The 26,999-nt window shown below is 36.1% G+C and overlaps 1 protein-coding gene and 1 pseudogene across 1 annotated transcript in view; one reads left to right on the top strand and one right to left on the bottom strand.

The window, feature by feature from the left end:
• CTNNA3 (catenin alpha 3) overlaps window positions 1-26,999 on the top strand; it is a 1,168,431-nt gene that overhangs the window by 582,493 nt on the left and 558,939 nt on the right. The window contains exon 7 of the mRNA XM_036438342.2: window positions 24,142-24,222. Coding sequence (XP_036294235.1) covers window positions 24,142-24,222 — 81 coding nt within the window. The remainder of the gene's footprint in view (window positions 1-24,141; window positions 24,223-26,999) is intronic.
• LOC118718979 lies at window positions 6,804-22,312 on the bottom strand (annotated as a pseudogene).

Here is a 26,999-nt window from a genome sequence, read left to right on the forward strand (position 1 = left end):
GTATATTCTGGACTCTCTTTTCTGATTTATTTATTTACACATCTGCCCTTTTGCATATTTTCTTGATTATTGTAGCTTTATAAGAAGTCTTTAAACTAAGTACTGTTATTATTCCAAGTTTTTTGTTGTTGTTTTTGAGAGTGTGCTATCTATTTTAGATTCTTTACATTTTCATATAAATTTTAGAATCAGCTTAACAGTTTTTACAGTGAAAGCCTGGTAATATTTTGATTGAGATTGTATTAAAGTTGTAGATCAAATTTGGGAGATTTGACAATGTAACTGTGTTCACTTTTCCAATCTTTGTGTAAGTCATTGGTGTCCATTTACTTAAGACTTATTTACTTTGTCTTGGAAATATTTCATAGTTTGCAGTGCTAAGTTTTATTCATTTTTTGTTAAATTTACGCTTGAGTATTTTATGACATTTGATATTTCAAATGATATCATTCTCCAAATTCCATTTTTCATTTGTTCCTTGCTGGTAAATACACATATGATTGTGTTGTTGTTTTTATCTTACATAATATCTTATAGCCTATGATCTGACTAAACTTACTAGCTCTAATATTTCAATAATGGATATCTTGTGATTTTTGTATGTACATAATCATGTCTGTGGATCATGTTTTCTGAGAGTTTTTCTTATACCATTATATTTACTATTTCTCTTAGATTTTTTTTTCTTGCCTCATTGCATTGGCTAGGACTTCCAGCATAATATTGAATAGAGGTATGGAGAATGGACATTCTTGTCTTAATTACAATCTTAAAAAAAGAGACACATTTCATATTACGTATAGACTTATTTTGGTTAAGAAAATTCACTTCTATTCCTAGTTTACTGAGATTTTTTTTTATAAATGGGTGTTGAATTTTCTTAAATGCTTTTTTCTACATATATTTAAATAATCATATACTTACTTGCCTTTATTCTGTTAATGTAATCAGTGGTATTGATTGCTGAATATTAAAAAACTTTGCATTTCTGCAATAAAGCTTAGCTGACTGAGATAACTTATTCTTTGTATATAGTAATGAATATAATTTGATAATACTTTGTTAAATTTGTTGTATGTATGATTATAGAGTACATAGAACTGTTAAAGTTAATGTATAAATTTGTAGAGGATTGAGTTAAATTCAGAGAGAATTTAATGGAGATAATGATAAAATTCGTTCAGTTTTATAATGCTATAGTTCTTTAGTGATTGTCTACCTTTTTGAGACACAATTGTATTATACTTCTCTAGAAATATTTAAATTTAAATAATATTTTTAACTTTATTAGTAACATTTGAAAATTGCCATACTTTATTTATCCCATTCCTTTTGTGTTATTTTCATTTCCTCATAGTAAATGTCTAAAATATTTTGCTATTACATTGTTTTTAATACAAAGAATTGATTTTGGATTTTTTTTATATCCACAGATTTCATTTTTTAAAAGTATTGCTGTGTTTTATCAAATGTAAAATTCAATGGATAGCAAGATGCATCATTAACTTGTATCCCACCAAGCAAGCAAACAAAATAATAAAATACTGCCAAATAAGTGTTGATACACTGCTTCTTTTATCTCTTATGATCTTTTTTAAATGTCTTATTGATTTTTTACAGAGAGAAAGGGAGAGGGATAGAGAGTTAGAAAGATCAATGAAAGAGAAACATTGATACAGCTGCCTCCTACATACTCCCTACTGGAGATGTGCCCACAACCAAGGTATATGCCCTTGTCTGGAATCGAACCTGGGACCCTTCAGTCCACAGGCCAACGCTCTATTCACTGAGCCAAACCAGTTAGGGCTCTTATGATCTTTTTATTATATTTATTGAAAGAACCCTATTGATAGCTCAGCATGTTTTAAAAACATTTATCACTATTGTGCATAAATCAAAGAGGAAAAATAAGCAGAATACATTGATTAAGTTATTACTTTTATCATTCAGAATCTAATTCTTCTAAATATTTCAGTCATTTGTACATATGTTTTTCCCTTGATATTGTGCTCTGTACCACCAAAATATTGTTGATTCCACTTTATTTAACAGTATTTACTTAGTATTTCCTATAGGAAGTAACATCTAGCAATACATTCAGTTTTTGTTTATCTTATACTCTCTTTTTAACTTATTTGGAAGGATATTTCCTCTAGATTTTCAAGATTTTTATTCTTTTATCACTTTAAAGGTGCTGTTTAACTATCTTGTAGCTTACATAGCTTCTTTTGGGAACAGAGAGAACATTAATATTGTTTTCCTAAAAGTAATGACTCTTTTTCTCAGCTTATTTTTTAAAAAATACATATTTTATTGATTTTATACAGAGAGGAAGGGAGAGAGATAGAGAGTTAGAGACATCGATGAGAGAGAGTCATCGATCAGCTGCCTCTTGCACACCCCCTACTGGGAATATGCCTACAACAAAGGTACATGCCCTTGACCGGAATCGAACCCGGGACCTTTCAGTCCCCAAGCCGATGCTCTATCCATTGAGCCAAACTGGTTTCGGCTTCAGCTTATTTTTTAAAATTTATGTTTGTTTTGCTCATGTGTGATTTAACTGTGATGTGCCTAATTTTGTTTTTATTAAAGTTATTCTAGTTGGAGCTCACTGAAGTTCTTGAATCTGTGGGTTTTTCATTCTTTAGATTTGTAAAATACATAGCCATTCTTTTTTTCAAGTATTGATTGCCTTAGTCTCATTCTCTCTAAATTTTATTTTGAGACTCCACTTAAATGTATGTAAGGACCTTTGGATTGTGTCCCACATTTCTCATTTGCTCCTGTGTATGGTCCTCTCTTCTACTCTTGTGCTTGTAATTTACTAATCCCATTAGATTCTGTGTTCAATCTACTGTTATTCCTGTACAGTGAGTTAACTTCAGATATTATATTTTCAGTTTTAACATCTCCATTGTTATACATTATATACTAAATTTTTCTTTGTATTCTATGTTTTCCTACATCTTATTTATTTATTACTCATTTTCATTGAAGTATTAATCATAGCCATTTTGAAGTCCTTGTCTTGTTAATTCCATTATCTAGAACAACTCTGAATCTATTGCTATGGGTTCTTTTAGTTTTTAGCATTCACTTTTTCCTGATTCTTCACATGCCAACTTAATTTTTGTTGTAAGCTAAACTTTGTGGATCATGTGTTTCAGAGGCTCCAGATTATTTTAATTTTCCCTTAAGAGTTTGAATTTTATTCTGACAGTGAGTTGAGTCATTGGCAGATCATTTTGATTCTGTCAAACTTGGTTTAGGTTCTCTTTGTAATTTTTAAACCATGCATTTTCCCCCTTTCCTTTTACTAAGAACCAGTGTGTGTGTGTGTGTGTGTGTGTGTGTGTGTGTGTGTGTGTGTGTGTTTATGAGTATTTTAGTGAAAACTTAGAGGAGATTGAGTAATATGTGTTGGCTAAATGAGATTTGGTATTTCTGGGCTTTAATTCTTCATTGACAATGGAGACATAAGCAATTTTGAAAGTTTCAGCCTGCAAATGGATACTTCATATCTGCTGAACTAATTACAAAACAGTATTAATAGTCTTTTTGTGGTAAGATATATATTAAAGGCCAATCTAGGTCATATCTGAACAAATCTATAGTAATTTACAAGGACTCTAATACCTGTTTTGTTGACATGATAAGATTTAGGAGAGTATTAAATGAGGTGACAGATATGAAATTATGTTAATAATTATGTAAATTTTTAGTTTAGCTTATTTTCCATATTCCATGAGCTTAAGTCAATTTGTAGACTGAAGAAAGTATCAACCCAGGAAGACCCCTGCCCCATCTTTACAAAATGAGAAGAAATAAATAACCTGAGGCCCAGAACAAAGACAATAATAGACAATTTTAGACACTTTAGGAAGAGCAAGCCCTAAACTTTTGATTTGGTTTTCCTTTTTAAAAAACTTGTCCTTTAAAAACAGGAATCACACACACACACACACCTATTGCCAGTGTCAATATGTGTTACTGGATTTATACTAAATTCAAGGTTACAATGGTACTGTGCTCTTCCAGCATTACCCGAGGGAAAAGGTTATTAAGAACAAATAAAGGGAAATTGAATGGTTATGGGTTCAACTGCTGGAAAGCACTTAAAAGGTTTTCTTTATTTTGCTATTTATTCATGCACAATGTCTTTTGTATTTAAATGTGCTCCTTTTTATTGCTGAATCCATTGAGGCAGCGAACTTTATCTTTTTGGGCTGCTTGTGTAGTGTAAATGTAGGATTGCCATCCTGGGAACCATAATTTAATCACAACATAGATATCATTTAGCTGAAGACATTTGCCTTACAACACTTACCCTACAAGTGTTAGGGTGATATACTTAAATTATTTTCCAGCTTCAAGAAATATGCCTCCTCTGTGGTGGGACTTTGGTTGGGTCTGAGGAATTGGGAATAAGCATAGAGAATAAAGAAAGAAAACAATTGCTTGAGGCACTTTGGAGATCAACAAGTTGACATTCTTGACCTTGCTTTATATTTACAGGCTCTTCACTATTTTCAGTTTTGTTTTTCCTTGAAATTGTGTCAATAGACTTTAAACACACAGAATAGTAATTATTTGTTTGTTTCTAGACTGTACAAAAAGAAAAGAATAATAGTGATGGATTATAAAAAGGGTAATAATAAAAAACCTAGATAGCTCAGAACATTTGTGGACTTGGGAAAGAATTGACCCTGTTGGAGAGTGATGGATAGATCATTCTGTTGAGAACAGTTTTACTTTGCCTCAGAAACCTTGTGCCTTTTATTTCATTCATTCATTTATTCATTACTTCTTAATATTTAATTGGTCTTTCTGGCTACTCTGTTTTAAAAATCCTTAATACTTGATTTTCACCTATGACATTTTCCATCTTCATTCAAGTAAGGATGGTTGTTGTTTAACGCCTAAAATTTTATTCATTTGATTGGAGTCTTGTGGGATCTTTTTTCTTATCATGCTATTTCTGTGCCCTTATTCACTGTCTAATTTTGCTCTAACCAGGTTCCTTAGGATCTACTTCTGGCAAGTAGTTTGATCTTAAATGCTTAGTATTAAAATGTACTAGTTTGAATTAAATGGATGTCTCAACAGAAGGTGAGTGGGAGCTTTGATCTTTAGTGACTCACAATTTAAAATTTTCTTGTGTATTTATTACTATATTACTCTATTGCTGACTAATGTCTCATGTGAGAGCCAACTTCATATAGCTAAATAGGGGGAAAGGTGCGGAATGTAATCCCAGAACAGGGAATAAATTGAAGTGCTTTTTTATGTAGTTTCAGAAATATTTACTATAGTGACATTTAAACAGAGCAGATGCCATGAGCCTATTTAATAGGCATCTAAATAACAGCTCGAGTTCAAAGGATATTATAATAAAAATGTTAAAGTAATGATAAACATTTAAAATATATATATAGTGTATAGTATTATGTAGGTACCCTACCACTTATAAAAATTTAATGAATGTATTTTTTCTTCTTCAAAATGTGAATACTGGTGTTCTACCTCAGAGTGGCTACTAAAGTAGATAAAGTACATAAGAGAATAGCACAGTTTCTGGCCTAAAATTGATCTGGATAATTAGGTAATTTTTAATTGGATACATTTATTTTAAGCTAGAAATCCCTGTAAGAAAATTTCTTGGTAGGAATTTCAGAATATAAAAATACTATTTCTCTGGATTGCCATTTGGGTATCCAACATTGGTAGATTATGAACCTAACTCTCATATCAGCTCTGTCATTAACCAGCTGTTGAATTTTGGTGAGTTTCTGACTCAGTTTCCAGATTTATAAAAATGAAGTAATTTATTTCTCTTGATCTTACTGTGACTCTTTTGTTTTCTATATTCTGTTGGTCAATTAAAATCAATTGTTGAAAAATTTTTAACACCCCTGTGAACCTCTAGGAAAAATAATAACCTAAATAGAATGACTGTTAGGCAGACTGCTGCCTAGACTTGGTTAGGTAGGTGATCTATAGAAGTTCGTTCTAGATACTGCAAGTACTCCTGATACTATCGCCCATGGTGGGGAACTTCTACATCTTATGAAGCAGCTTCAAAAGGGAGGATAGAAGGGAGAGACAGAACTGTTGAAAATATAATGCTATAATGTACATGGTCAAGGATCCTAACAATTCCCAAAGTCTCTCCATCTATCACTGAGAACTGCATTTTAGAACTATAAATGTGTAGGATATCAACTATTTGGTATTAAAAACAGACCTTGCTATATAAACATATGGTTTGCCACCTTTATCTCTCTATGAGAATAACAGTATAAAGATACCCAATTGGCCCTTTAGCCTAGACCTCCTAAATACTCACCACATGGTCAAGGTTGATCTGAACGAACAGCTGTGGAGCCCAGGCGCCCCCACTACTATCATTTTGAGAAGAATCAAGATTCAGCAACCAGTGGACCCTCCACCCTCAATGCACTGAGTTTGTGGGTCTCCAGAAACTTTAACTGCACTTTGTATAAGTCCATGGGCAAGTTTGAATATTGAGATCTAGTTGGAAAAGGTAGCAGCCAAGACAACATAATCTGGAATCATTAGAAAAGCTAAAGTAAGGTGTGTGTGTGTGTGTGTGTGTGTGTGTGTGTGTGTGTGTATGTGTGTGTTTTAATGCTTCCAGTTCAAGTCAAAATGAAAGTGTCTGCTAAGTCTCACAAGCTTTGCAAAGCTGTGGATATTTTGCTGGTCTTTTGTGGAGGGAAGAAGAATCTATCATAAGCATGTTCCATGGAGAAAAGTACTGTGATTAAGTTTATGACCTGTTAAGTTAGTTTAAATTTTAAGGCATACTTTATATTCGTCTTGCTTCTGTTCTGGGGCTCCCCTGGACTTACATAGAATTCTTGAGGATTACCAATGGTATCATAAATCATTTGAGATTTGATGGCTGCTGCAAAATCATTGTTCTTAATCCACTCCAGGACCAAGTCCATGACTAGATGCTGACGCAGGGAAGGGTGTGGTGCCAGGAGTTGTTTCTGGCCTGCACTTTGTACTCCAGGACCGAGGGGCACTCTCTGAGGGCAAACCCCCAGCAGGTCATCACAGATGATCAGCTCTGTGATCCCCACAGAGGCAGCCATCAAAAATGTGCACCATCAGAAACCATCCCAACCTTGGAAACGTTGACATAGATAGGTTTGAGGACATGCCACAAACCAGCACAGCTCCCTTGACATCGGGAATAAAATCAACTCCACGCTTTACACAGTCTCACTGGCACAGTGATACACATAGGAGGTGTCTGGGCTGAGGGTCCCAGTGCTTGGGTCTAGAATTTTTGTATTACTCCCCAGGGTAGGGTGGATGACATTCACAGTCCCAAACTTCTTAGCTTCTTCTGAGGCTCTAGCTGACCAAGCTCCCATGACCACACAGTCCACACAACTTCCTGCTTTCAGTCAATTGGATTTAAGGGGACAACACTAAACTGGGCCAGGACACCTCCTTGCACAAAAATCTCCTTGAGGTGGCTGTCCAGAAGCACAAGGGTCTCTGTGATTTTAAGAATCTTAGCAAAATCTGATTAGCTGTGGCTTATTTCAAAAACATAGTCTAATAATTATTTTTGTATCTCTAACAATACTAAGTGCTAGCCTGGTGGGTCAGCCGGAAATTGACCACTTGTCTTGAGGCATCCTTGATGGTGCAGGCATTGCTACCTCCAGTCAGTGGGAGAGAACTGAGCACATGGGCTATGGGCTGTGGGTTGTGTGAGTCTCTGCCATGTGATTCTTAAAAATATAAAATTATGCTTTATATGAATTATTGATACTGGGTCATAATGAAACACAAGGAATATTAATAGCCACTATGGCAATAATAATTCTTATAAATGATTGTTGATTTCAAGTACCAAATGTAAATTACCCACCTTCAGACAAAATAATTCCTTTATAAGCTAATGTTAAAGGGTGTTTTATATGTACACTAGAGGCCCGGTGCATGAAAATTTAATGCACTGGAGGGGGGGGGGGGGGGGGGGGGTGTCCCTCAGCCCAGCCTGGTCCTCTCACAGTCTGGGAACCCTCAGGGATGGGAGGCAACCTGGTGATCAGGGGAAGGCAACACCCCCATTACACCTCTGCTGCTGCCACTGCCGGCAGCCCAAGCCTCGGCCGGCCATGGTTACCTGCACCTTGGGCCAGCCATGGGTGGCTGTGCAGTGCCATCTGAGGCTTGCCTGCACTTCAGGCTGGCCCTGGGTATCTGGGGGGCTGAAGGGACTGGGGGACTCTGGAGGCAGATGCACAGAGTGGCTAGACTTGCCTGGGGGCAGGCCGGCCATGCTGCAGACTTGCTGCCCCAGTGGGGTTGAGTGGACTGGGCGCTGCCATCTTATGGCTGTGGGTGCTGCCATCTTTGAGGGCATGATGGTAAATTAGCATTATTCCCTTTTTATTATATAGGATAGATATCTTTTTAAAGGAAATATGGCAATTAAAATCAGCATTTGGTAAACTAAAGTTACACAGGCAACTGGTAAAATAGACTTAGTAGGTAAATGTGTCATCACAATTTATATTTGTTAAGTAGAATGTAACCGGTTTCAAATATATTTTACAAAATAGTCCTATAGAAGTTTTGCCATCTTTCCAGTGAATTATTATATATTTCATAGTTTTTCCAAGTTAAATATGTACCAGGTGATAGTGGATGAGTGTAACATGTAGCCCATTCATATATAAATAAACATTGGTAAGGGTTTACTGTTTGAGTAAGAATTACTGCTTGCACTGGCAATAAATAAATAAATAAATAAATAAATAATAATAATAAAAAAAATCTTGATTGTAACAAGTTTCATTCAGTCCCAATATTCTCATAAATCTACACAGTGTCCTAATAATTATGAGTCATTAATTCATTAACATATTCAATAATAATTATTGCAGTTTGTAAGTGCCAGGCATATACAAATCCTGGAGAGAGTGTGGTGAACAAAACTAATTTTGTCCTGCCCTAGCTGGTTTGGTTCAGTGGATAGAGCCTCAGCCCTCAGAGTAAAGGGTCCCATGTTTCATTCTGGTCAAGGGCATGTACCTTAATTGCAGTCTGGATCCCTGGACATGGTAAGGGCAAGTGCAGGAGGCACCCAACCAATTAATTTGTCTCTCACATTGATGTTTCTCTCTGTCTTTCCCCCTCTCTCTTACTCTTTCTAAAAATGAATGGAAAAATATCCTCCTTGGGTGAGGACTAACAAAAACAAAAGTGATTTAGTGTTTTACTCTCCTAGTATTTCTAGTCTATTTGTTAGGGAAGATTCACATTAATCAGTTAATCACAAAAATGAATTTATACTTACAAGCTGCAATAAGCATTGTAAGTGTATGAGCATGGGAATGCTTCCTGGCAGGAGCATCATTGGAAATAAGATGATAAGAATGAAGAGGAAATAACCAGAGTAAGATTTTAGGGACTGAGAAATAGGAAGAGAATTTTGAGTTGAGATATCAACTTAAGCAGAACCCCCTGAAGGGGGAGGGAATGGCATGTTTAAGAATTAAGAAAGGTTTAATGATTGGAGCACAAATAATAAAAAGGGAGCCTGAGATGGAGCTGGAGGCATGGTTAGGCAGAGGCCAAATCATGGCCTTATCATATAAGACCATTGGGCTCTTTAAGGATGTAAGGGCCTGGGTCCTGTTATATAAAATCTTTCAAAGGGAAAACATTGATGGGTTTTAAAGAAGGGCTCCTTGTTGTTGTTGTTGTTAACCTTTCCTCAACAGTATTTTTCCATTGATTTTGTTTTTTAGAGTGGAAGGGAGGGGCGAGGCAGAAACATCGATGTGAGAGAGACACATGGGTTGCCTCACGTACGTTGGAGCCTGGGATCTAGTCAGCAACTAAGATGCATGCCCTTGACCAGAACTGTACTCAGGGCCCTTCAGTCCATGGGCTGATGCTCTATCCACGGAGCCAAAGTGGCTAGGGCTCTAGTGGTTCATTGATATTAAACTCAAGTTCCTCTGCACCGAGAATGCAAAGAAATTAATTTATGTTCTGTATAAGATTGAGCCTCTTCTATCATTGTCAGATAGTCCTCATTTGTGTCTGACACTGCTCTTGTCCCACATTTTCTTGGCTGGGATATTATTGGTTTTTTGTTTTTGTTTTTTTTGTATATGGGTTCTTTTTATTTAATATCTGCTAATTTAATAATTTAAAGAGCATTTTGTTTCTTTTTGTGACCCCACCAGTTTATTTATTTTAAATTAAACTTATTGGCATAAGACATTGTTTAATAATATTCTATAAGTTGTAGATGTACAACTTTATATCATCCGTAAATTTCATTGTGTTCACTCACTACCCAAAGTCTAGTCTTTTATCATCATACTTGAGGCCCAGTGCACAAAATCATGCATGGGTGGGTTCCCTCCACCTGGCCAGGGATAGGGGCGATCGGGGCCATCTCACCCAGTCCCTGAGGGAGGCTGGTCGTCTGGGAAAGGACCATGGAGAGCCCTAGGGCATGTCCATCCCTGTCTCACCAAGTCCCTATCTGCCTGACCTCAGCAGCAAGCTAACCTACCAGTCGGGGTATCTGCCCCTGGTGGTCAGTGCATGTCAGAGTGAGTGGTTGAGCAGCCTTAGCATATCATTAGCATATTACTCTTTGACTGGACACTTAGCATGTTAGGTTTTTATTATATGGGATATTTGATCCCCTTTAACCTTGTCATCCTCTTCTCACATCCCTTCCCCTATGGTGCTGTTGGTATCTTTGAATTTATTTTGCTTGTTCATTTGTTACTTTTTTATTTTATATCCCACATAAGTGAAGTCATGCAATACTTGCCCTTTTCCATCTGACTTATTTCAATTAGCATCATACTCTCAAGATCCATCGATGTTGTCACAAAATGGCTGAGTAATATTCATTGTATACATGTACCACATGTTCTTTATCTAAATATTGAAAAAAGAACACTTAGGCTGTTTTCATGTCTTGGACATTGTGAATAATGCCGCAGTGAACACAGGGATACATTTACCTTTTTGAATAAATATTTTCACATTTTTCAGATAGATAGCCAGAAAAGGGATTATTGCATCATGTGGTAGCTTTATTCTTAATTTTTTTGTGGAAACTTTATACTATTTTTTCATAGAAACTGCACCAATTTACATTCCCAGCAGAGTGTACAAGGGTTATGTTTTCTCTACATCCTCTCCAACACTTGTTATTTCCTCTTATTGATAATACCCTCTAACAGGTGTGAGATGGCATTTCCATGTGGTTTTGATTTTCATTTTCATTATAACTAGGGAAGTAGAACATATTTTCATATATCTGTTGACCATCTGTATGTCTTGGGAAAAGTAACTGTTCAGATCCTCTACTGTTTTTGTTTGTTTGTTTTTTAAATTGGATAGTTTTTTTTTTCTGTTGTTGGGCTTTATGTGTTCTTTGTATATTTTGTTATTATCTCTTGTCAGAGCTATTGTTTGTGACAAAACAGTACTTATTTAATAGGGTGTATGAGATAATTCAATAAAATAATGTCTATAGATCTAGTACTTGGTAAACTATTTAGATCTAGTACTTGGTAAACATTTTAAGTAAACTATTAACATTTGATATTATTACCATTATGTTATTGCTGTTCTTTAACCTTTGCTTCTCCTCCACATAGTCTTAAAAATTTGGCCATGGTTTTACACATTAATTCACAATTAATATCGTCTTAGTTTTTTTTTTTTTAATTGACTTTTAGATAGGGAGGAAGGGAGAGGGAAAGAGACATCAGTATGAGAGAAACATCAATGGGCTGCTTGCCTCCAGTATGCCCTCCTACCAGTGATTGAGACTGTAACCCAGGCATGTGTCCTAAACAGGAATCAAACCAGCAACCTTTTGGTAACCAGATGACGCCCAACCAACTGGGCCACACCAGGCAAGGCATCTATTAGCTTTTCCCCCCCTCTTTAACCTGAGTATTTCTGGCTTGTCGGGTCAAGGAGATGGGGATAGGGAACATTATTTTTTGGTTTTTTTTGAGTAGAGAAATTTCTTAATTGAGGCATAATGCTTATTTTATAAAGTGTTGCCAGGTATATCTTTTCCTTTCATCTCTCCAGTGGCACGTGTCTATGAGCTAACATGTAGCACTCTGTCCCTACCAGAGGACTGATTACATATACAGTATATACTCTCATAGTAACAGGCACTGGCTCCTACCCTGCTGACTCTGAAGTGCTCCCTGCCCATGCTGAAGTGCTGGTGCTCTTGCATTTTTTGTCCAATATTTTGAATAGCACTGTCCTAGTCCCACCCACATTACCATTTAACTGCTTCCTGCACGATATAACCTATATCAACATAAAGAATTCTCCACTTAATTACAGCACCAAGAACTCACAGGGATCAGTATCTTCTATTCCTCAACAAGCTGTTATAAAAAGTAAAGTTTAAATGGATTGTATGTTTACATTGATTTAGCAGGGGTAATGGTAAACTTTCATGAATTTGGAAGCCACTGATTTTGACTTTAGTTTCTTTCTATAAGAACAAATGTTTAATAAGCATATTAATAGAGCAAAAAAAGATGTTTTATTTCTAGAATGGTAGAAGCAAATTTTTTTCCACATACTTTAGCAAGCAGCCCACTTGTTATTTATAAATTATTAAACTTAATTAAAAATGTATTTATCACACATGACTCTCACCTACTAGTATTTAATAAAGGGTCTAAAAAATCCTTTAATTCATAGCCCCACTTCAACAGTAGCTATCTGCATTTATCATGGGTCCACAAACTTCCCTTTCACTAGTTGTTTGATGTAGATCCACACGCAATTGACACCTCCCTGTAACAGGTACAAGAAAGTCAAGTTTCATTTTTTAAAATATTTAGATGAGTGAGAATGAGCGACTCACATAAATCATTTGAGCTCTTTCCTTTAGTGCTTACTGGTGCGGTTCTTCTAAAGCAAGGCTTGTGCTTCTCTGTGTATTTTGTTAACCTATAAAGTTCTGACTTTGTAAGGTTAAATCTGAATCTCATGCCCCATGATTTTTAGCATGTTCATTTAGCTCTGTTTCCTGAAGGGCTGACGGAAGGAGGAGTTAATATCCTCAGCCTTCTAAAGGCAGGCAATGGAAAGGATCATGCCTATCTCTCTAAGCCAGACTACAAGAAATATTACAGGTAACAGATAGTTTCATTTTCAATTCAGACACCCATTATTTGATGTTTACAGGCCATTTCTAATTCTGCATCCAAAATTTATGGTTGGTTCTGCCGATTATCATTGAAACAATCTCCTGCAACTCAGCTGTGCTTCATTGGGAGCTTTGTGCTGCTTTATCAGTCTTCCTTGACGTCTAGGGCTGATAGATGGCACCCCATCCAAATCACCCCAGTCCAGAGAGCTGGGTTTATTACTCCCTAGATGCCTGTCTCACCTACTGCATAGGCCAGTTGGCACAGGCTCAGTGAGAGAGAATGTGGACCCTTGGGAAAGAGAGCAGAGGTCATTAAATAAAAACTTATCATTTGAGACTAAACCCCTTTAAGCCAAACTAGATGGTATCATTTCATTAAGCTAAGTTTCCTGAGTTTTGTTCAGTGCTAAATAATAATGAAGCAAAGGTATTGCCTAGTCTCCCTTGCAAATTGAAGTTGTATACTGCAGTATATAGCTCTAGCCTGTTTGGCTCAGTGGACAGAGCATCGGCCTGTGAACTGAAAGGTCCTGGATTTGATTCAGGTCAAGGGTGTATACTTTGGTTTTAGGCTCAATCCTGGACCCAGGTCAGGGTGTGTGTGTGAGGCAACCAACTGATGTATCCCTCTCATCCATTGTCTCTGTCTCCCCCCCTCCCTTCTATTCTCTCTCTAAAACAAAATTTTAAAAAAAGTGAAGTATAATCTCCTAAAGAGATAATAAAATAGTGGCAGGAGCTGCTTCAGATTCAGAGGCGCATTTCAAATGGTTATTTTATAGTTTCCCTTTTGAATATAGAGTATTAGTTTGCCTGTGAGATACCTGGGTGTTTTCTAGGCTCTGCTCGATAGCATTAATTAGAGCTACTGAAGGACCATAGAAATCTCTGCATTGATTGTCTGAAGAGGAATGACTCATTAAATCTGCATTTTTTAAAAATGTGGTAGCTCATGCATCCATTATCGATAGACCAGATGATAATTTATTTTAAATAAATCTTGCTGATTGGACTGAGGATGAGAATATCTTTGCCAACAGTGCCTTCCTGCCTTTATGCTTCTGCCGCGGCCTGTCACCTGCCCCTCCTCACTTCCAGGGAAACGAAAAGTAGCAAAAGTCAACAAGGGGGCTAGGCTTGGTCATAAACAGGCTTCCTAATTCTTCCTCCTTACACTGAAGACCATTCAGTGCTTCCTGAAACTTCGCCTTCTGCCATGAAGCAGCAACAGGGCAGAGAGAAAAATAGAGGGAAAACCCACAAGTGATAGGGCAGTGAAGGAGTCCTCCCTGCTTTTTGTCTAACTCGCCTCACTAGGTAAGTTGCTGGTCCCTCAGGGAATGGGGAATATTCCTCCAGTAGTGTTTCCTTCTGGGAAGGGAAATAAAAAGTGTCCTTCATGTAGGGAAATATAACCAGAAGGCAATAAGTACTCCCAATTCCAGTTGGTACATGGAGATCAGATCTGGAAGGGGTCTGCCTGTTCCTGTACCCCATATTACAGAAGAAGGAACTGAGCCCCATAGAGACGCTATGATTTGCCCAAGTTCATACATTCAGTAAGTGAAAAAGTTAGGACTTAAACCCTGTCCTCCAAATCACTTAGTAGAGGTTTGTTTTTCTCTCCACATCAGTATTCTGAATGAAAAAAGAAACTTAAAAAGATATATTTAGAATTAGTCTTAGAACAATTGCTTTAAATAGAGGAGAGTTTTCTTTGAAGTTGCATTGTGAATTTTAAATTTGTGTTATTCTAGACTTTTTTGAGACTACACTCTGACGCTGGTTCATTGCCCTTAGGTTTTCTCCCTTGTGATGCCCTGTTATGCCCTTAACTGACTCAAGCACTGTCCTCAAGTGTGCACTCTGTGAATGGTCCACATTCTACATTTTCACCAACAAATCTCCTTCTTCCTACTCTCCTTTCCCAACAATAAATAGCCAATATATGTAAATAAGGGCTGTAGCTTAGAGGTTGAGCTTGGACCTATGAACCAGGAGATCACTGGTTCGATTCCTAGACAGGGCACATGCCCGGGTTGAAGGCTCAACCCCCAGTATGGGACTTGTGGGAGGCAGCCAGTCAATGATTCTCTCTCATCACTGATGTTTCTATCTGTCTCTCCCTTTCCCTTCCTCTCTGAAATCAATGAAAAAATATATATATTTTTAAAAGTAGGATATTCAAAAAGAAGGTAAAATAGAGCAATTATATTTTTAGCTCCTAGTGTCCCTTTTATATGGTGGGCTAAATTCTTTTCCTGATCCTGGATGAAAACCCAGAAATTATTTTAATGTCAATTCTGCAAATGACTGACTTAACCAGTTTCGATTGTGATATCAGACAGATTTCTTATGTCATTGTTTTAAACCCTAAAGCAATGTATTTATTCAAATGGAAATAACAAAATATAGATAACCATGAGTCTGACAGGTTCTCTATGATTCTGGTATGTTAAATAAAAATATTATGTCACCATTAAATAAAGCTATCATTTTGTAAATCAAATTTTAAAAAATGAAGGTAGAAAATGGGAATACTGTCCTGGCCATTTCAGCTCAATGGATAGGGTGTCAGGCTGAGGACTGAAGGGTCCTGGATTTCACTCAGGTCAAGAGCATGTACCTTGGTTGCAAGCTTGCTCTCTGGCCCTGGTTGGGGGCAACCAATATGTGAGTTTCTCTCACATTGATGTTTCTCCCCTTGCCTTCCACTTTCTCCAAAAGTCAATGGAAAAATACTCTCAGGTAGGGATTAACAAAACAAACAAACAAACAAACAAATAAAATGGAAATACTGTCAGATTAAAAATAAGTTTTATGGTTAAATAACTAGGTCATATTTATTTTTGTATTTTCACCACATGAGTCCTGAGACAACTATTTAGGAATCATTAATGTACATAATGTTTTTGGCTCCTGCCCTGAATGTAAGTAAAACGTAGAATTTTGAGCATATTCCCTTCATTTAAAAGTAACCGTAGCATAGAAACAGTCAATGACCTAGGAGCTGGCAAGATCTGAAACCCATTACAGTAGGGGTCACAAGCATAGCTTAATGCTGAATCATGGATTAATTACTCAATCAATTAAATTCATAAGCTAGTTTTCCCCAGTTTCTTCTTATAAGGAACTATGTTGGTTCCAGAGTCTGCTGGATTTTAGTGGAGGACAAGAAACTAGGTCAAGATGAGGGGGGAAAATGGTAGTCCTGGAATGAGGCAAGTTACAAAACATCACAGGGAAAATTAAAAATCGTGAAAGAGCCAGAGATTTTAGGAAATAAAGTAGCAGCTTACTCCTGACCCTTCCATTCTCTTTCAAGGTTATCTGTTGGTCACTGGGGTGAATTTTTACATATACATTTGCACATATATATGACTGATTTTCCATGGGATCCTCTTTAAAAAAGAAACCATAGCTTATACCCTCCTCTGAAATTCAGAGGAAATAAGTAGCATCACCACTGAAACAATTTGAATTTTATTGCAGTACGAACCCAGGGATATTTATTTTATGTTTGGTGCATATCAGTTGAAATCCTGGTGGCCTTTCATAAGTATCTCTGGTATGAGAATGCATGCATCAGGCTGTCCTGTTTCCCTTTTGGACTAGAATTCCAGGACTAAATGCTTTTAGAATTGGGAGGGACTCAAGATCATATACAATAGTTCAATGGCCGCCTTTTACAGAATCTAAGGACAGGACAGGTAATTCACCTTAGTTATGATCTAAGGGAGCTTATTTCAGAACCCCCATTTTCTGATCCGAGGATGAAATTTCATACCAAGTCTTTCTTATAGGGAATAATAATAACCGTCTTTGAATAAAAACACTGATTGAATAAGTTATCTGACAGCTAACAGGAATGATGTTAACTACTTTTGTTAAAGAACATATGGACTAATTTTAATAGTAAAGCAGTTTGAATATTATTTACTATTGATAAAAGTGTGGTTAACATTTATTTATGTTATCCACAGCCATTAACCGAGTGCCAAACACTGTAGTAGATACTAAGATTGCAGTTAAGACTTGACAATTTATAAGATAGAGTATAAATTAAAGATGACAAAAGTTTCACAGTTATTATAATTGAAATATGCAGAGAAATTAGTGGAAACACCAAATGAGAAGGGTTTTAATTTTTAAATTTAACCTTTTTTTTTTTTTTTTTTTTTTTTTTTTTGTAATGTTGAAGAGAGTCAGAAAGATGATATAGAGAAAAAGGCCCTTGAACTGAATCTTGAATTAATGACTTAAGAATTTTTCTTTTGAATGAGAATAGCTTACGGAATTCCAGGATAAAGATTTAGTGTGAAAAAGCAGGAAAATCAGTCAGCAGGTGTAGTTCAGGAAATGCAAGTAGTAATAACAATGGTGACACTATTGGTAATTACAATAATAATTGCTAACATTATCTGTGCTCTTCTATTTGCCCAAACTTGTATACTCTTCATCTCTTTATTCCTTAAAACAATCCTGTAATAGTGTAATCTTATTATCTCTATGCTATAGGTACACAAAGTAAGACTTTGAGAGATTTTAAGTACTTTGTCCAATAACATAAAGCTGTCAAGAGATGGAGCATAGATTCAAATACAATTCTAATTGAATCTACAAAGATCTATAATATTTTGCTTATTTTTAAGAAGTACATTTATATAATTTATATAAAATTAATTTGGGTTTAAGTTATAGTTCATTCAGTCATGGTGGATAAAGCCTGAGATTGGACACAACTAATTTTGATGCTATCTTTTACTGCATTTCCTCCTGGAATACCATATTTAAGCTTATTGAATTTCAATATCTTCATATGCATACATATGAAGAGTTATTGTGAATGGCATTGGAGACAATATATGTACAGTATTTTGCTGTGGAAGGCGTTTCAGTTTTTGGTTTCCCCTCACAGACCCCCCAGTCCCGTCTCAGCAGTCACCTACCTGGAGGCAATATTTTACTTCCCTAGACAATATACAAGTTCAAGACACTTTCAGTTTTTAACCTATTTCCCTTGATAGGTGTCATTCTATCCATATAAAGCTATTTTTCAAAACCTCCTTTCAAGATTCAGAGTTAATTTCTTGTTTGTTTTCGTTTTATGTTCATAGCACAGACCTTGTTTCAGAAAGATTTTAGGATGTTTTCCTCATATGCCGTTTCACACAGTGACATTCTAGAAGAGATTTCATTTTTATGCTTGTCTATTTGTATATCTTTCATGCCTGAAAAGTGTGGACTAGAATCTATGCCTCTGTTCTGTGTTAAACATAAACATATTTTTAAAACTATTTCTGCAGAAAAGAACTAACTTAAGGGCATCATATTTTATCTTTATTGTGAAAGAAAGAATTCCCATTTAAAGGGAGATGTGTCATTTTAAAGGGTTTAATAAAATGGCACACATTTAAACTACAGAAACAAAATCATAACAAAACAACAAAGACATTTGTTCTTATTGTTTCAATTTCATGCAGGACTCCTTTCTGCACTGATAATATTTTCATTTGATTATGAACTAGATAATTTTCATTTGCTTTAAAACTCTTCCTTTAGAATTTGAAACTTCATAGGTTTTTGAGGTCACCATCATGGCCTTCCTAGTATAAATGTTATTTTTATTTGTACCATATCAAATTTATATTATGAATATGTTTCCAACACATTTCACTGGCTACTTATACACAACATTGTACAATAAAAGTAACATTTTATTCTACAATTTTTATTTTATTTTAGAGAACATGTCCCTTCCATATAATTTTAAAGTTAGAAAGGATTACAGGAAAGATTTGGAGCAAACCTTCATTGTTATGGGTACGCAAGTTAACTTCCAGAAATTTCAAGGGATTTGCCAATGATTACCTTTATCCAGTCTTTTTTTTTTTTTCTGTTACTCAACAAATAACCTTTGAGCTCCTATTATGAAAAAAACCTGGTTCTAGATACCACGTGATACAAATTATATGTAAGAAGTTTCCCTCAAGGATCTTAAACTATTGGGAGAAATGCATGAGGATAAGCAATTAGCCCCAGGACAAAGACTAATGAAGGGAGCTCTCCACAGGCCTTTCAGAAATTCTAAAACTGAAATCCTCATCCTCATTTTGACCTGGTTTTCTCTCTGAAATGACCATCTCAGTTTCAAGTGCCATCATCTGTCTAGCCCATCATCACTGCTGGAAATCTGGGCACCAGCTTAGATTGTGCTCTTTTCTCCAACTCCCAGAGCCTGCCAGTTATCATCCCATGTAGTTTAGTTATAAAGAGTTAAGACTGTCACTGCAATAATCAAACTCTTTTGCATGTTTCTGTTCTTAATCTCCTCAAATATATTGTGCAGACTCTGGCCAGGTCAATGATTTGAAATAATGATTAGCCTGGGTTGCTCATCTGCTTAACTTCAATGACTCCCAATTGCCTAAAGTCTCAATCTCATTTTTTAATATGATAAAATCTCCAACGTCTTGCTTCCCCTCATAGTTTTTATACTCACGAAGGACTTTGGCCATTGCTAAAGCTATTCCTGTCTCCCTAAAGTGGAATTCTCTGTCTACCTCTCTTGGTTGACTTCAACATATCCTTCAGTACTCAATCTATACCTTCATCCTTAATTGGGGGAACCGGGGCGCGCGTGTGTGGCTGCTCCCACTGATCCATATGTTACCCTTGGTACCTCTACTAATACTGTGTTGATGTCTGTTTCTACCATTAGATGTCTATTCTTTAAAGGCAGGCACTAGATCTAATGCATCATTGGTTCTTAGTATAGTGACTGGCATATAGTAGATAATAGAGATTTCTTAAATAGATTGAACTGTTTATTGAACCCAATGTTATAAAAGAAATATAAAAATGTTTAGGAAGGTATCATAGAAGAGAATAGTGAATTCCAACTGAGAAGATTAAAAAAAAACTCCATGTAAAATTTAGTAGTTGAGTTTAATCTTAAAAAAAATAAAAAAGTCCATACTCCAAAAAGAAGATAAGAATGCAAAATGAGGTTTTTCCAGGAGCACCATTCCTGAGTTGTTATTGTACTGCCTAGAAAATAAGGGACCATTCTATTGTTTCATTAATTGTTGATGAGTAAAATTGAGAGTAGATCATGTGGCACTTTGATCACCATGATCAAGAGTTTGTTCTTAATTCCATCGACAATGGAAATAGAACAAAGTGCTTCAGAACAAAGAATGGTCATAATTAGATCTCATGTTTACTAGAGAGTAAAAATCTAGGAGGGTTGGGGTTTTGTGTTTGTTTATTGCTATTTTATTCTCAAATAAAGTATAGCTTGTATAAAGGTAGGGACTCATTATACAATTGAAATAAAAAAGATATTTTTTAATAGTTCTGAATAATATTTCTAAGATGAGGGAAATGTTTTTTGCTGTATACATGTGCACATATACCTAATGCTCACTTTAAATTTAAGGACTGATGAATTGAATTTTTAATTAATTAAAATTAAAATTTAAATAGCCATATGTGAGTTAGTGGCTACCATTTTGGACAACATAGTACAGAAAGTTCCCCCCAACAGAGTCCCAGTAGGAAACAGATGGAACACCCAAATTAGGATAATTCAAAGAGAGTTTATTTATAATTAGACTTTTTCTAATTATAGAAATTAGGTGTGGGCAGCTTCAAGGGAACCATATAAGAGAGTGCAATTAACTGTAGCAGTGACGTGAGAGCAATGGTGAGGCAGAATTGATGGAAAGACACATAGTAAAAATTATAAGCCTCAATAACATTGGGGCATTATTTATAAGATACAATAATAATTTGAATAAAATTTTATTGAATGAATTTATGCTCAAAACTGTTCTTTTTCATAAAATCTTTCCTGGCAGTTTATTTACTGATAAATTATGTGATTGCTTTCTCTATATAGTGCTGACCCATGCCATATTTTCTCAGCATCTTTCCTGCAGACTTTCCACTGTATGTGGCACCTTTTCCATTAACAGGGCTGTGCTGACTTAATGATGGCTCCTGTCAAGGCTTTCTTTAAGGAGCATCCTCTCTGATGAGTACTTGGGATGTAGAGAGGCTCTGTCTGTTATCTGTGTTGTGTCTCAATATCCTGGCCTTTCCATCTCTTACCTCAGCACACACAATTTACCTTCAGCCCTAGCTCATTGCTTGATGATTTGTTAAGGCTTTGAAAACAGAAGGAATGAGGGCTTTTAAGCAGGATGGGGCTATTTCTCCTAGCTTTATTTATTTTTATGCCATGCAAAAGGAATAAAAGCATACAATGGCTTGATGGAAGCCCAATAAATCTGGATAAATAGAGCAAGAACCCAATAAAAAAGCTGGAGGTGGAAAAGAAGAAAGATGGGGAGAAGGAGAGAGAGGAAGGGAAGAAAGAAGGAAGACTTTTTACTTCCTATCATGACAGGGACTGTTTATTATTACCTAGAGAACAAAATGCCTTTGACCCAATGAAACATTTTAAACTAAGATTAAGCGCTAGTAGAAATTAAGAAATCATCTTTATAGTCCACTTTGAATCTTTTCATGCTGTCACTTCCTGTTATTCTTTATTAAAGCCTGCATGCCACTGCTGCTCTCTCTGAGAAGTCTGGCATTTTGTAGTTGTTCTGATGAATCATATTACAGAAGCTAGTGAGTTTTTATGGCCAACACAGCAGAAGTCACACATATTATTCCTGATACCGTGTGTGTGTGTGTATGTGTGTGTGTGTGTGTGTGTGTGAGGGTTCTCTTTGTACCACTCCTGCCTCTTTTGACTATCTTTAATTTCATGAAGAGGAAAGAGACACAACCAAGAGCTAGCAGTGCATGGAACTGGAGAATCAGAGCTAAGTTCTTTAGGTGAAATTAATAATTGTCTTATATACCATTGTTTATCTGTGTATGCCATTGCCTTGAATAGCCCTACATTACATTGTCACAGTTTTCCACTGCTACTATGGATAATTCTGGATGGAGCTGGAAAGGTAGCCGTACTTTTATCTGAGTAATTGTCACTGTTGCTGTTCTTATTTCAACACCCGGAATTTTACTTATCTGCCTCTTTGTCTTCTTCCCTGTTTCTTCACTGGACACAATCTCCATCCTGCACACATTTCACACTTTCTTTCAAAAATAAAACGTGTTCAAGGACATAGTAGTTCCCTACAGTGTCTCCTCCTAGGAGGCATTTGGAAATGTGTGGGTCAAACTTTGCTATCATAGTGCCTGGAAATTACTGGTAGGTTTTGGTTGACAGGGGTGCATGGATGCCAAACATCCTGCAGTGTATAGAGTGTATCTTAAATATCAGTAACACTGTTGCTGAGAAAAATCTAAATCTAATTAAAGGTTTAGATGGGTACTAGCAACCTCAACCAATTGAGAATTTTAATTGTGCTTTGGTAGGTAGATATTAAAGTCTTCTCCAGAATTTAGTAGGACACCTTCCTGGCATATAGTAGGCCCCTAATAAAACTGCACTGTGTTTTGAATCAAGTTGTTCATTTACAAACTAGTCAATATCATTCAATGAGTTCTATACAAGTTACTGTCTGAAATATAAAAAACAAACAAACAAAAAACACATTGCCAACATCATGATCCTAACAGTTTTGTAAAGGTAATTATTATGCACAGAAACAAAATGAGTATATTGGGAAATATTCAAAATGCTATGGGAACAAGAACAGGTGAGAGTTTGCTTTTGAGTGAGTGCTGGAAAGTCTTTGTCAAAACCATTGGAGAACAGGTAGGATTTTAATAGCATGCTATTTGAAGAGACACTTGCTGAAGTCAAAGGTACATTATGTGAAAGAACATGGAAAAGAGACATAGAAAAATATTGGAATATTATTACTATAAAAGACAGAACTTAAGAATATGTGGTGGAAGATAAGACTAAAAAGATAGGTTAGGATAGAGTATAGATGGCCTTGAACTTTCTGTTAAGAAGTCCTTCCACTTGATGGTGTGGACTTATGTATTGGAGGTAGAATATAGCATCCTGCCTCCTGGTCTACACTTTGCCTCAATGTCCTTTCTGAAGTCCCTGCTATAAATTTCATCAGTTTATCAGCTGCTTAAACTTGCCTTCCTGATATTCAAGGTCTCCTCTCAAAAGCCCTTTCAGTTTATTAATTTAAATAGTAGCAATTTTCTAGAGGTGAATCTCATAGTAATTTTTCTCAATCTCTTTTATACAAGATATGGCTGAAGAAAGTATTATTAGATTCAATTTTGATTGTCTCCCACAAAAGTAATATGTAGAAAATACCAACCAAGGTGACTCTCCATGTACTTAATAGCCTGAAGATTTAGGTTAAGGATATAACAGAGAATTGTTCTGCTTAAAGAACGAATAGGTATTGCACAAATTATCTTAAAGAGCCAAAAATGGTTTCCAGTTCTTAAGAACTTGAAACAGTTTGTTCTTGGAATATTGTCAGCTGAAATTGTGGTCAACTTCTGCAAATTGTATGAATTTGCACTGCATATTTTATTTAGTATTTAGCAAAACTCCAGTATAGTTCTGCATAACTTACACAATACACCATGAAAATGACTTCAGAAACTCCCACAGAAGTTGACAATTTGGGCATCTAATGCTTTTAAGTTAATGGTGTGCTTAGCAGTTAAAAAGTTGATATGAAGATCAGTTTTTGGAGGTAATTCTCTGCCTACTGCCACAATGAATGAAACCCAACCATATATCAGACCTATTACAGAAGCTTAAAGAAGAAAATAATGTGTTTTAATCACTGTTCTCCTTAGTCTTATGTGAAGTGCTTATGAATCATATGCAATATCTTAGTGAGTTTTAAACCTATTCTTGAATTTTCAAGTTGTTATTTTCAGAAAATTTAGAAAGCAAATTGTTAAACGCTAAAGAGTAATTTCATATCATTACTTATGTCATTTTTTCTTCCTTGCAGACTGGAAAAAAGGAAAGGAGTAATACCCTGAATATTGCAATAGACAACATGTGCAAGAAGACAAGAGACCTTCGAAGGCAGGTAAGGAAGGAGAGGGACATGGAGACAGAAACAGCGTGCAAAATGAGCCCTTTTTCCATTGCTGGAATATTTATATCTTGTTTTGTTCTTTTAAAATTAATTTAGAGCACAAAATAAGAACAATAAATATACCCATTCTGTGTTCATATACCTCAGCTGTTTTTGTGACAAACATAAGGGAGGAAAAAAGTGTGTGACTTATTAGTCAGAGTTACATTTGCATGCTGACTCTACTTTCATCAGCTGTGTGATCTTGGGGACAGATTTTATCTCTTGGAGCTGCTCTGAACCTATAAAATGGAATAAATAATGCACAATAGGGCTGTGAGGATTAAATGAAATTCCTATCAGGGCCTTGTATATAGTCAGTTTTTAGAGAAGGTTGGTGGATTGATCGATTATGTTAGATACTGAGTTTATCATCCACATGCTTACAGCAAACAGCTAGTCACGCAGACACCCTGCCAGTTACTCTTTCCAGATCTTTTCAAGATGCACCACAAGTGAGTTTCTGTTTAAGTTAAGGCTATTTTTCAAACTTGGGTTATCAGGAGCCTAGGATTAGAAAGGATTTCATTCTGTAATTGAGAAGTGCAGTATAATGCCACAAATTATTTTTTTTCTCCAGAAATATGAAGACTTTGCTATTTCTTTTAGACAGTTGCTTTCCATTCCTTTCCACTATTTAAAAACCAGAGTTCTTTTTTCATGCACAATGCTAATTTGGTCACCATTAACTCATAAAAGAGGGCCAGAAGCTTTCCACCCTAAGCTTTTAATGCAGTATTTTATTGTAGTTTAATGGGAAGATTTAGTAAAAAATGACCTGAGCAATCTTTTAATCCAGAAATAGATTTGGAAAAGAAATAAATATGGATCCCCAGCCAGTTAATATTAGCTGTGTAAAACACAATTTTGAAGCCTGAGAAAAGTCCAAAATCTCAACTTTATAGCTTTAATGTGAATTCTGTTTCTAATGTCAGCACTCAGAATTATGGAATTCAAGAGCTGGAAGGATCGTAGCACAACCTGTCTTACGATGTAGATGAGAAAGCAGGCCAGTGGACCAGGTGATCTCTCTAAGGAGAAAGGGGCATTGCACCTATACCAGGTCAGGGTCTACACTGGACTCAGGAACTGTGAACCATAGAGCCATCTTCCCTGTTGGTTGCTTGGCTTCTATTTTCAGTCTTCTTCAGGATTTCTATCCCACCTCCTCATCCTAAGACTTGGAAAAATTGTTCCTATGAGCTATCAGAAATTTTATCTTTCATTCCTCTATGCCTTCAATGAAGTCATGCACTAAGAGTTAATATACATTTATTATCTCCAAAGCTTTGGAATCAAAGCTTTTGTAATGTCAAGATAAAGGAATTCTTTGTATGTAGAGTGATCAGATTTAGCAAATAAAAACACAGAATAGATAAGTTTGAATTTCAGATTAACAACAAACATATTTTAGTATAAATGTATCCTAAATATTGCTTGGGGCACAATTACATAAAAAAAATAGTTGTGTCTATCTGAAATTCAAATTTAACCAGGAATCTTATATTTTATCTTATAATCCTACTTGAATTTCTACCTCACTATTATCAGTAAAATATAGAAAGAGCTTGAGGGTTACTAATACAGGTAGTCCTCGGGTTATGTCGGACTCAATGTATGTTGCTTCGTTGTTACGTTGCCATCTCCCATTTATTTATAAAAAAAGAAAGTCAAGTCATTTTGACATATGTACAAATTTATGTTTTTTTATTATTTATTTACCACAAGTAATGGTCAGGAATTGTTATCTTTCTTTTAAATTTATTTTACTGTGTCACTCCATTACTACTGTGCATGTGCTCCATGTGAGTGATGTAGGTGCTTACGTTGGTGGGTTCCAACTAACGGCAAAAATCGCATTATATTGCCATTGGAACGGATCCCTGACATAACCCGAGGACCTACTGTAATCTTTCTCAGAGAAAGGAAATGTCCCCAGCTTGTAGAGAACTGCTGTGTTCCAGAGGTATGAAAATTTCTCGTGGTTTCACAGGTCAACATCCTCATTGCTTTGGGTAAGTATTGCCACTGAACAGACCACCACAAATGATAGCAACCATTTTATTATGTTCACGATTCCACAGAGTGGCTTGGGGTCAGCAAGGCCAGTTCCATGGTGTTTTTACTGTGGCCTCCTATGCAGTGGAAGTCAAATGGTGGCTGTGTCTGTGCTCAGAATTGGGTACTTGAGACCTCAGTGCCTCTTCTTTCCTCTTTCAATGTAGTTTCTAATCTAGGCTTTCTTCTGTGGCTTCTCCAGCAGGGAAACCTGGACTTCTTACATGATGTTTCAGTGCTTCAGTGCTTCTTAATGCCTAAGCTCCAAAGTCACTAGAATGTTGTTTCCTCCACATGATGTAGATTAAAATAGTCACCAACCCTGCCCCAGGTGAACAGGAGCAAGGAGAAGCAATATGTCCCATGGGAGAAGTGGCATGAGTACATAGGAAGGGGTGGTCTTTAGACACATCCATAGTCTTCAATGTCAGTGAAGTAGTTGCTCTGATTCATTCTCAGTGTCCTTATTTTCCCTCCCAGGACCTCACTTTTTATCCTGATGTTTGGCTTCGGGCAAAAAATAAAAACGAGTTTAAACAGTAATGTGAGTCATCTCCACCTCTTCTTCTTCTTGCAAAATTTATCCAGCAGTGTGCTTTAAGCATCTTAACTCTTTCACACAGGAAGGAGAAAGCTACTACCCTTGAAATGTTTTTCTTTAGAATATTTAA

The sequence above is a fragment of the Pipistrellus kuhlii genome, unplaced genomic scaffold (assembly GCF_014108245.1).
Source record: "Pipistrellus kuhlii isolate mPipKuh1 unplaced genomic scaffold, mPipKuh1.p scaffold_m20_p_15, whole genome shotgun sequence".
In the NCBI taxonomy this organism is placed as follows: domain Eukaryota; kingdom Metazoa; phylum Chordata; class Mammalia; order Chiroptera; family Vespertilionidae; genus Pipistrellus; species Pipistrellus kuhlii.